The 12,370-nt window shown below is 35.2% G+C and overlaps 1 protein-coding gene across 3 annotated transcripts in view; it reads right to left on the reverse strand.

Moving 5' to 3' along the window:
* ZNHIT6 (zinc finger HIT-type containing 6) overlaps positions 1-12,370 on the reverse strand; it is a 64,553-nt gene that overhangs the window by 16,249 nt on the left and 35,934 nt on the right. For 2 of the 3 annotated variants that reach the window (XM_019626402.1, XM_019626400.1), the window contains one exon: positions 11,487-11,564. The exons of the other annotated variant lie outside the window; for it this stretch is intronic. In XM_019626402.1, the coding sequence (XP_019481947.1) occupies positions 11,487-11,564 (78 nt within the window). The remainder of the gene's footprint in view (positions 1-11,486; positions 11,565-12,370) is intronic. 3 annotated transcript variants of the gene reach the window in all.

Genomic DNA, 12,370 nt, shown 5'->3' on the forward strand with positions numbered 1-12,370 from the left:
AGTGACAAGTGATGAATAAAAAAAGTCCTTTAGAGCAGGGACTGGCAAACTATGGTCAGCAGGTCAAATCCAGCCCACTGTTTGTTTTTGTAAATCAAGTCTTACTGGAACACAGTCATACCCATTCATTTATGTATTGTCTATAGCTGCTTATGTGCTATAATGGCAGAGTTGACAATTGTGACCACATGACCCACAAAGCCAAAAATATTTACTCTCTGACTTTTATAGAAAAAGTTGTCTATGCTGTGTTTTAGAGTATTAAAGTGATATCAACACCTAGCACATAGCAGGCACACAATATTTAAGTGAATCAGTACATTACTTATTAAAAAATTAAGACTGAGTTCCTACTATGGGCAAGTCACTAACTTGGCAATGCAGGAAATACAAAGATGAAGATGTCTAAGGCAGTCACTGTCTTCAAAAAGGACTTTATCATCATATGAGATAGATTTTATTGGGAAAAATATAAGAGAGGGTTGCAGTACAAAACATTTTTGGAGGCTCAAAGGATAAAAACATTACATCCAGTTGGGGGGGAGGGATATGCTCCGCTGTAAACACTGATACACAACAGTCTACTCAGAAGAATGGAGAGGAGAGAACATACAAAAAACTCATTATGGAGGCCAACCATGTAAGACAAAGTGGCAAGTGCAAAGTGCAAAATGGCTCTAAGGTCTTACGCCTTACTAGAAGAATGGCAGCGCCATAACAAGGCATGAATATCAACATTTGTTGACCGTTTACTAGATGCTAGGGCCATTAATCAGACCATTTAATCCTCACTTGAAACAAAACACACACACACACACACACACACACACACACACACACACTCAGGAAGAAATGGGTATGGGGTGATGAGGCCTAGACATGATGAGCTTTGCTTAAGATTTAATGAGCTGTATAAACGAAGACAGCTGCAAACCAGGATTTGAAGGTAGGAAGAAAGGCTGAAAATCTATCTAGATTTAGGAGCCATTTGTACAGAAATAACGGTTGACAACATCTTAAATAAACAAGCTCCTGATACTTCATTCTGCCAATATCCCATTTATGTCAAAAGAAATGTAAACTAACATGACTGGGTATCTGCCTCCTTGTGGTTAGTGGTGAGTGGCCTGTTGGGAGGATAGCTAAAACTGAACTTAAGAGTACTTCCAGAAGTATAAGAAATTCTTTGGCATAAAGAAGTTGTCATTTTTTAAAAAGGTAATGCGTAATATAGTCAATTGTCAGCCATACATGGAGCTTTTGTTTTAAACGTATTTCCTCCTTTTGCTAAAGAAGTAATCTCTGGGCCGGCCAAGTGGCGTGATGGTTAAGAACTCGCTTGGGATGCCAGAGGGCCCCGGTTCGGATCCCACATATGAGGGCCAGTGACACTGCCCTCTACAGCTAAGATGCTGAACAACAGCTCAACCTGGAGCTGGGCTGCCGTGAGTCGCCGGCGACGGCGTGGGCTGCAGTCCCTGTGGCAGTGGATTGCCATGGGCTACCGTGCGTGGCCAGCAGCCAGCGTGAGCGGCCAGCAGCCGCAGTGAGCGGCCGTCCAGAAGCCGGCGACTGATCTGCCTCGCCAGAGAAGAGCGCAATGATGGTGCCAACTTGGGCCAGTGAAGCAACATCCTCCACAACTAGATTGAAGAACAAAACGACAGCAACTTGTCTGTTCCCCTTCCCCCATTCCCCAGCGCTGTTCCCATCCCCCCAATTCCCCAATAAAAAAAAAAATCTTAAAAAAAAAAGAAAAAAAAAGAAGTAATCTCTAAGATTAAAACAACAGCTCATCTTATTCAGGGAGTCAGTTCAGCAAGATGTTGACCAGAATGTTGCACATCTTAATATATGAATAATACGTATTTACTGAGAGTGATCTGCTATGTGCCAGGCACTGTGCTAAGTAGCTGATATGCATTATCTCAAAGTAGTCTTCGTAACAACGCAATATCCTTTCTGTCTTGATCCCCACTTTCAGATGGGAAAACAGAAATTACTCTTTCCAAGGTCTGTATCAAATTTATAACATTATTTTGATTTTATAGAAAATCTACTTTGATGTAGGTTTTTGAACAAAAGCAAAAGGTTATTTTGAATACCTCAATTTGGGTTAGGTTTGAGAAGCAGTGATTTAATAAATTTAGTATTTGTAATGGTTGAGACTTCTGGTCTACAAAGTCCAGTCTGGAAACTTTTAAAATAAGGTACACTTCTCTACAGATTATGTATTCTCGAAAAACAATGTAACTATTTCTTACTGGAATATGATATAATTTCACTCTGAAGAGATTCTAATAAAGAATTAGTACGAAAAGGTCATTCTTTTTGAAAATAATTTCTGACTGACGCCACTTCTACATGAAACTCAACATGCCCTAAGCCTCTCCAGGACTTAACTCAGTGTATCAGAAAACAGGTCCATGTCAGGAACCTCAGTCACCTTTGGTTCATGTCTCTCTTCCCCACTACAATAGAACTGTACCCTATTAATTCTTGTACAAACTCCAATTTTTATTTACACGCATAGAAGATTAAATGTGCTTAATTACTTCTGGGCTCTCTATTCTTTTACATTGATCTATGTGTCTGTTTTTATGCCAGTAATATGCTGTTTTGATTACTACAGACTTGTAGTATAGTTTGGTATCAGATACCATACCTTGAATTTTGTTTTTTTCTTCCTCAAAAGATTGCTGCGGGTATTTGGGGTCTTTTACAGTTCCATATACATTTTAAGATTATTTGTTCTAGTTCTGTGAAAAACACCATTGGTATTTTGATAGGGATTGCACTGAATCTATAAATTGCTTTCGGTAGCATGGACATTTCAATGACAATAATTCTTCCTATCCATGAGAACGGTATGTGCTTCCCTTTATTTGTATCTTCTTCAATTTCTTTCTTCAGTGTCTTATAGTTTTCTGAGTATATGTCTTTTATGGCCTTGGTTAAATTTATTTCCTACGGTTATTATTTTTTTTTGATGTAATTGTAAATGGGACTGTTTTCTTAACTTCTCTGACAATTCATTATTGGTGTATAAAAACGCAACCAATTTCTTTTTTTTAAATTTTATTTTAAAGATTTTATTGGGAAATTGGGGGAGGGGAACAGACAAGTTGCTGCCCTTTTATTCTTCCTTCTAGTTGTGGAGGACGTCGTTTCACTGACCCATGTTGGTATTATCATTGTGCTCTTCCTGGGTGAGGCAGGTCAGTCGCTGGCCACTGGACGGCCGCTCACGCCTGCTGCCAACCACTCATGGTAGCTTTACGGTAGCCCACTGCAGTCTATGCCGTCGCCGTCACCTCATGGCAGCCCCGCTCCAGGTCAAGCTGTTGTTCACCATCTTAGCTGCAGAGGGCGTAGCGTCACTGGCCCTCATGTGGGATTCAAACTGGGGCCCTGCTGCTCAGAGCTGGCGTCCCAAGCCAGCTCTTAACCAACGCGCCACTTGACTGGCCCCCAATTTCTGAATATTAATTTTGTATCTTGCCACTTTACTATTAATAAATTCACTTATTGATTCTAATAGTTTTTTTTTGGTGGAATCTTTGGGGTTTATAGTGATATATAGTATCATGTTATCTGCAAGTAATGACAGGTTTACATCTTCCTTTCCAATTTGGATGACTTTTATTTCTTTTTCTTGTCTGATTGCTGTGGCTAGGACTTCCAATACTACGTTGAATAAAAATGGTGAAAGCAGACATCCTTGTCTTATTCCTGATCTTCATGAGAACGCTTTTAGCTTTTCCCATTGAGTATGCTAGCTGTAGGTTTGTTGTATATGGTCTTTATTATGTTGAGGTATGTTCCCTCTATTCCCACCTTGCTGAGCGTTTTTATCATGAATGCATACTGGATTTTGTCAGATGCCTTTTTTGCCTCTATTGATATGATCACATGATTTTTATCTCTCATTTTGTTTATGTGGTGTATCATGTTAATGGATTTGTGGATACTGAGCCAACCTTGCGTCCCAGGAATAAATCCCACTTGATCATGGCATAAGATCTTTTTAATGTATTGCTGACTTAGGTTTGCTAATATTTTGTTGAGGGTTTTTTAATCTATGTTCATCAGGGATATCAGCCTATAATTTTCTTGTTTTTTTAATAGTCTTTGTTTGGTTTTGGAATCAGGGTACTGCTGGTCTCATATAATAAACTTGAGAGCTTTCCTTGCTCTTGAATTTTCTAGAATAGTTCGAGAAGGATCAGTGTTAATTCTTTCAACGTTTGGCAAAATTCATCTGTGAAGCCATCCGGTCTAGGACTTGTCTGTTGGAAACTTTTTGATTACTGATTCAATTTCTTTGATAGTAATTGGTTGGTTCAGGTTTTCTATTTCTGCTTGATTCAGTCTTGGAAGGCTGTATGTTTTTTAGGAATTTATCCATTTTTTCCAGATTGTCCAATTTGTTGGCATATATAATTGTTCATATTATTTTCTCATAATCCTTTGTATTTCTAGGGTGTCAGTCACCACTTCTCTATCATTTCTGATTTTACTTATTTGGGTCCTCTCTCTTTTTTACTTGATGAATCTAATAGGCTTATCAATTTTGTCTATCTTTTCAAAGAGCCAGCTCTTGGTTTCATTGACCTTTTGTATTGTTTTTTAAGACTCTATTTCATTTATTTCCTCTTTGTTCTTTATTATTTCCTTCTTTCTACTCACTTTGGGCTTTGTTTGCTGTTCTTTTTCTAGTTAATAGCATAAGGTTAGATTATTTGATTTTTTTTCTTGTTTCTTGAGGTAGGCCTGTATTGCTATGAATTTCCCTCTTAGGACTGTTTTCACTATGTCCCATAGATTTTGGGTTGTTTTGTTTTCATTTAAATTTGTCTCAATATATCTTTTGATTTCTTTTTTGATTTTGTTGATCCATTCATTATTTAGTAGCATGTTATTTAGCCTCTATGTGTTTGTGTGTTTTTCAGTTTTCTTATAATTGATTTCTAGTTCCATACGATTGTGGTCGGAAAAATTGCTTGATATTTCAATCTTCTTAAATTGATTGAGACTTGGTTTTTGGTTTCACATGTGGTCTATCTTGAAAAATGTTCAATGTGTACTTGAAAAGAATGTATATTCTGCTGCTTTGGGTGAAATGTTTTAAAAATATCAATTAAATCCATATGGTGTAGTGTGTCATTTAAGGTCGTTGTTTCCTTGTTGATTTTCAGTCTGGCAGATCTGTTCATTGGTCAATGGGGTGTTAAAATCCCCTACTATGACTGTATTACAGTCGATCTCTCCCTTTATGTTGGTCAATGTTTGTTTTATATATTAGGTGCTCCTATGCTGGGTGTATAAATATTTACAAGGGTTATATCCTCTTGTTGGATTCATCCCTTTATCATTATATAATGCCTCTCTTTGTCTCTTAATATAGCCTTTGTTTTAAAGTCTATTTTGTCTGATATTAAGTATTGCTACCCCAGGATTTTTCTGTTTTCATTCACATAAAATAACTTTTTCTATTGCTTTATTTTCTGTCTCTGTGTGCGTCTTTCCTACATTGTCATTTAATCTATGACAAAGAAAGCAAAAACATACAGTGGAGTAAAGACAGTCTAGTCAATAAATGGTGCTGGGAAAACTGGACAGATACATGAAAAAAAAAGAAACTGGACCCCTTCTTATACCATATATAAGAATAAACTAAAAATACATTAAAGACTTACAATTAAGACCCCAAACTATAAAACTCCTATAAGAAAACAGACAGTAAACTCTCTGGCATTGTTTTTAATGGTATTTTTTCTAATATATCGCCTAGGGCAAGGGAAACAAAAGAAAAAAATAAACAAATGGTACTACATCTAACTAAAAAATTTTTGTACAGCAAAGGGAACCATCAACAAAACAAAAAAAAGAGCCTATTGAATAGAAAATATTTGCCAATGACACATCTAAGGGGTTAATATACAAAATTTATAAAGAACTCATACAACTGAACACAAAAAAACCCCAAACAACCCAATTAAAAAATTGGCAGAGGACCTGAACAGATATTTCTCCAAGGAGGACATGCGGATATGAAAAGATGCTCAACGTCACTAATCATCAGAGAAATGCAAATTAAACCCACAATGAGATATTACCTCACACCTGTCAGGATGGCTATCATCAATAAATTAAAAAAAAAGTGTTGGCATGAATGTGGAGAAAAGGGAGCCCTCATACACTGTTGGTGGGATTGCAAATTGGTGCAGCCACAATAGAAAATGGTTTGGAGGTTCCTCAAAAAATTAAAATAGAACTACCTTATGATTCAGCAATTCCACTTCTGGGCATTTACTCAAAGAAATCCAAAACACTAATTCAAAAACATATATGCCCCCCTATGTTCTTTTGCAGCACTACTTACAATAGCCAAGATATGGAAGCAACCCAAGTGCCCATCAACAGACAATTAGATAAGAATATGTGGTACATATATACAATGGAATATTACTTGGCCATAAAACAGAATGAAATGTTACCATCTGCAACAACATGGTATAGATACAGAGAACAAACTGATGATTCCCAGAAGGGAGGGAACAGAGCTGGGTGGAAAAGGTGAAGTGATTAAGAAATACAAATTGGTAGTTACCAAATAGTTACGGGGATGTAAAATACAGCATAGAGAACATAGTCAATAATGTTGCAACAACTATGTATAGTACCAGGTGGGTACTAGGCTAATTGAGGGGATCACTGCATAAATTATATAAATGCCTAACCACTATGCTGTACACCTGAAACTAATATAAAATAATATTGCATGCCAACTGTAACTGAGAAAAATAATTTTAAAAATAGATAAATGTATTTAATTAATGGTTTCTGAGTAATTTTGAAAAGAATCATTCCATAAAAGCTTAAACCACATCCTATCAAAACCAGGATCTTCTATAACATCAAAGCAGCAAAGTAAACATGAAGAATAGAAAATGTATCTGTATTTCTTTATGAAAATAAACAATTCCACTAAAAAGTAAAAGTATAATAGAGACCTAAAATTTAATAGATTTGGGAATTACAAATGAGTGGACAGTATCAAAACTGAGAGTATTTCAAATGCATCAGTCAGTAATAACTTAAGTTAGCAGCAATACGATGGTTGCCTTCGATAGTGCTTGGCATCACCAATGTAGGCTTTTCTGCTTCAAAACCATTAATTTACTTTCTGAGAATAGAAAACTGGTATGAAATGATGTGGCAAGAGGGCAAGTGCGGCTTTGCTAACACAAGCACCTTATATGACTTCTCTTCCGTCCAGCATGTGAGATCCACAGAGGCAGAAATGGTTTTCCTTACTGATGTCACCCCAATGTCTAGAACAGTACCTGAACCATAGTGGGTATTCACTAAGTGTTTGGTAAATGACTAAATGATTTTACTTAAGAAGCCATATTACCTTTTATAAGAAGACACAATTTCAAACCCTGTGTATTGTGGAAAGAAAACTCCCAAATACATCAGCAGCAAATTTTTTAAGGTTAGACATGTGTTCATAATCACCTAAACCTAAAAATAAAAATAGTACACGGCAAAGCTAAATCCTGGGAAACATTTGAGATTTCTCTAGCTGATCAGGTATATCGTGAGACAACTGTAATAAACCCCCAAAGAATGGAAAACAACCAGTGGAAATTGGCAACATCAAGTATTTGGTAAAAAGACAACTCTGAAGTTACTGGAATACTGTAAATCGTAGAATACATTTAAAAATCAAATAGCCACAAGGAAACTACATGTTTCTGCCTTCTAAGCACTTTTCAGGAAATAATAAAATCCTCCTATTTAGCATGCTTATCTTAAATTAGAAACCTAACATTTTATAACCTATAATAATCTTACTTAGATGTTCTCTGAATGTACTTTCCTTTAACAGTACAACTGTAATTAAGTACACAATCAAATGTAAATGCTTATCCTAGCCTATCTACGAATGTGTTATCTGGAGAACAGTGTGGTTTAAAAATATTTAATTAAAAAAATTTAATAAAAATCTATTTCTAAATATACTCCCATAATATCTAATTTCATTATTCATGTTTAGAAAATATTGCATCACTGGCAAGTTTTGTAGAAATCAGGTTAACTGCATCTTGAGGGTGACTTAATCAGAATTATACGGGTGTACCTTACTCTAAGTTAGGTCCACATTCAGGACAAAAGGTACCTCAATCCGAGTTTCTGACATTATTGCCTTAAAGTGATGGCCATCACTACTCCAAGTTAAATAGGGTGGCACTTTTTAAATCCCAAATTCCTGGACCTAGGTTATAATCTTCCACTTCCTCTTCTTTGGTGGTACAGGTATTTTCATGTCACAGTGAGTTCAAGTAAACAACTCAAATGGGGAAATCTGAAGGACAAGTTATTCTACACAGATAAGGTAAAGTCAAAGTACATTTCATGTTACTCACTCTGGCTCAGATTTAGTATCAAAACAACCTATTCTAGGTATTGCTTAAAATTACCACCACTCACCTTTTACTTTATTAATCTATCATTCCCTCCCCTTTGGGAATAAAGAAGATTAACCCAAGGCCCAACTTTGGTCCTCTTTGGGTTCCTAAAGAAGGAAGTTTATAAAATAAGAGAAAGTAAAGAACCTAAGGAAAATGAAGCATAGAGAAGTAACTAGAATTAGGTCATCTGACTTTCATTTCAGTGCATTTCTTTGACCTTCTTTTGGTTCAGGTTTACCCAGTTGGGCTCTGTTAAAATAAAATATACCAATCTGACAGCTATCCTCCTGTGTTCTGGGCTTTATGTATCCTGACTTCATGAAATGGTATTCCCAACCACTCTCTCTGGGTCATGTCATGTGTTTCTGCCACACTCCTAAGAAAATCCTGGTCTGCTAGGGCAAACTGAGATCTCCACCCACTTTGCCTCTTCATAAATTTATAGCACACTTCCAAGTTAAAATGAATGCTACCTGGGCCCAAGCAGTCTGTCCTATATTGTAAGCTTTAAAAGACTCAGTATCTTGCATTTACTTTTTATCACATAAAATTTTGGTTTCCTTGAATTTGGAAGATGAGAATATTTTGCCAGAGTCACATTTTCATTGGACACAGCCCAATTTGCTTTGACTTAAATGAAAATATAAAAAAAACCTTCCCTTTCAGATAATGGAGGAAATAAAAATAGAAACAAAACAAACAAAAAACTAACAAATCAAAACCAAAAACTTTTGTTTTAGCAGGTGTACCAAAATGATATGTTGCTTTCCTTAACTTTTGTAAAGAAGTTAAATTATCTGGTTAACAGATTAGGTAAATCAGGTTACCGTAGTCAAGTTGATGTCAAACTCATCCAAATAAATATTTTTATTTAATCCTATAAAAACAATCTGGTATTTCAAATACATACTTATTAATTTAAAAAACAAAATAAATAATTCCATTCATGCAGCCATTAAAACAGTAGCCAGTGGCTACTATTTGTAATTATTGAAGGTCAGTTAAGCACATCCAAAGGAAATGATGAGGCAATCAGTTTTATTCTCCTACTGCATTTAAGAATGAGTATTTCCTGAACAGAGATGGATAGTACTTTTACTGTTTCCCTTCCAGTCCTTCTGGAGCCATTTACATATTATCCCCACACCAGCAGCCTATGACAAGGAGTTGGCAAGAGTTCAGAATGGGGCTGAAGTGTTAGAATGGTTGGACATATCACCAGGTTGTCAGGAGAAGCCAAGTGAGATGACATCCAAAAAGCAATTTCACTTTTCATAAAAACCCTCAGATGTGTTCTCTTAGCAGGCTTATGAGACTGAAGCCACAGTATACTCATTAAGTATGCACCACGGGTATGAAACATGATTAATATTTACATGAACTAACTAAATAAAATATGGTGCATGTTAAGAAAGGAACTAAATTTGGAAGAGAAAACACAGATAATAAAAGAAGAATAAAATAATGACTGACCGGAAGTAAATTCCAAGGGAGCAATGCAAATTGTTTTGTTTGAACATGACTTTTACAGAATTCACTTTAGGATGATTTTGTTAAACAAAAAAAAATAAACCTTTTACATCAGTATTTCTCATTAATTACATAAGTGATTACTAATTTCAAAAATAACTGAATATGGTTAATATGGATGTTATAACTCTGGATAACTATCTTCGCAGAAACCATAGAATTTTCTATTCTCTTATTTGGGACCCCAAATCTTTTGGGGAAATGAGGGAAGTTAAAGCATTAACTGTATGTAAATATATTGAATTAAGAAGTCTATGGAAAGGATTACGTGATAGAAAATTTCAGTTTTTCATCAATGAACCATGATCCATGACATAAAGCTGGGAATATCTGAGATATGTTGGTAAGAAAGTGGTCAAGACTTGGTGTTTAGGTCCATTCTTATCTATAAGTCTTATGATCTTATGTGTAGACCTTTTGTAAGAATCCATTTATCTGTAGTAGTAGTAGTAACAATAATAGTAACAGCAGTAACAAAAGCAAGCACTTATGGGAAAATGAACAAGCCAGAAAAGATGACAACTGAGGCTGTCCCCTTCCCATCCTGCTTTGCTGTCGAAGGGCTAATGGCCAGCAGGAAGTGACAGAAGGGGACATCCCAAAGGAGAAATGAGAATCTCTGGGTTGAGAATCATGCTGATGAAAATATCATATTTAATTGATAACATGCATCATTAGTTTATGTACACTAAAACTGCAATTAAACTACTATATACCATAAAAAAAAGCATGCACTTATGATACACTAAATGAATTACTTGAATCTCTCATGATAATCTTACAACAAATTAGAACTAAGCCGTACTAGCAAATCAAATTATAGACAGTATCAACCAGATCTAAATTGGACCTAGTAGTTTAGTTAAACAGTAGAAATGGGAAAAGCATTACAGGTCTTAAAAGATCAGTGTTTTGTAATTCCGAAGTGTGCTGACACATAACTGGCCCTTGAACGAACTTTGCAAGGACTCTCAGAGATGGTTTGGTGTAGTCAGCTTCATCATTCCATTAATGAAGGAACAGAGCCCAGTGCTGTTAAGAACTTTCTCAAATCATATAGTTTGTTAGAACCTGTCTCCCTTCACAATTCTATCCACTGCAATATATGCAATGATCAGTTGGTCACATGAATTTGTGTATTTCCAAAGACAACAACTTGAACACTGGAACTCTGGAATAACTAGAACTCTGTTTCAGAGAATATTTCTTGAAATAAATTAAAATGCAATTTTAATCTTTAAACTTAGAAATCTTTTAGTTGTACACGATGTTATTTACAAATATTCTAACCAGGATGATTTTTCAACTGAATTTATCCTATAAGCATGACTATTTTAAAATTTTAATGTGAAAGTCATTTTTAAAAGCCTAGGCTTTGTTAATAGCCAGATAATGAGCATAATAACTAGTTACTTAAACTAATCAAGCTACTTAATTATATTGCAGAATTAAGAAATGGGAGGGAAGCAATTTTACCTTACTAAATTTTGCTGCATATGTTCGACCTTCATTAAAATTTGGACCCCGGTTTGAGAGCGAATGTAGACTTTTAACCTGAAATAAAAATGTCACATTGAAGGAAGCAAAACTGATTTTTAACATATTTTAAAATAGTTTCTATGGAAGGGTAAGCATTTATGAGTAGCTAATAATACTTAAAATTCATCTATACAATAATAGAAAAAGGGTTAAAGACATTTTCTCACCAAGGATCTGAATTTTTTTTTTTAAATGATTTTCTGGAGTGACATTTTATTTTATTTAATTAATTTACTTAATTAAAGTTTATTGGGGTGACAATTGTTAGTAAAGTTACATAGATTTCAGGTGTACAAATCTGTAATACATCATCTATATTTGTGTTCACCACCCAGAGTCAGTTCTTCTTCCATCACCATATATATTTAGGATCTGACTTTTTAAAAATTATCATTCTTCTCTCTGTACAACTAAATAACTTAAATTAAAAAACATTTATTTCAGTAAATTAGTTTTGCTATTTATTTTAATGTATCTAATTTAGTGACAGGTATTTTGCTTTATTGCTAAATATATAACCAATGATAACAACTGGGTTATCAGTAATTAGAAAGGAAGAAATTAAATTATTATTCCTGTCCCAAGACTCTGTTTATGTGACATGTGACAGTCTGGAAGTATCTTATCAAAAGTACCTTTTATCAAAAGTAGACGAGATTTAACTAGAGTTGGATCAGACATTTTAGAATCCATTCAGTATAAATTTTATTTTTAAAAGATTTTTACTGGGGAATTTGGGGATGGGAACAGCGCTGGGGAATTGGGGGAAGGGGAACAGACAAGTTGCTGTCCTTTTGTTCTTCAGTCTAGTTGTGGAGGAC

Source organism: Hipposideros armiger, unplaced genomic scaffold, assembly GCF_001890085.2.
Source record: "Hipposideros armiger isolate ML-2016 unplaced genomic scaffold, ASM189008v1 scaffold_675, whole genome shotgun sequence".
In the NCBI taxonomy this organism is placed as follows: Eukaryota; Metazoa; Chordata; class Mammalia; order Chiroptera; family Hipposideridae; genus Hipposideros; species Hipposideros armiger.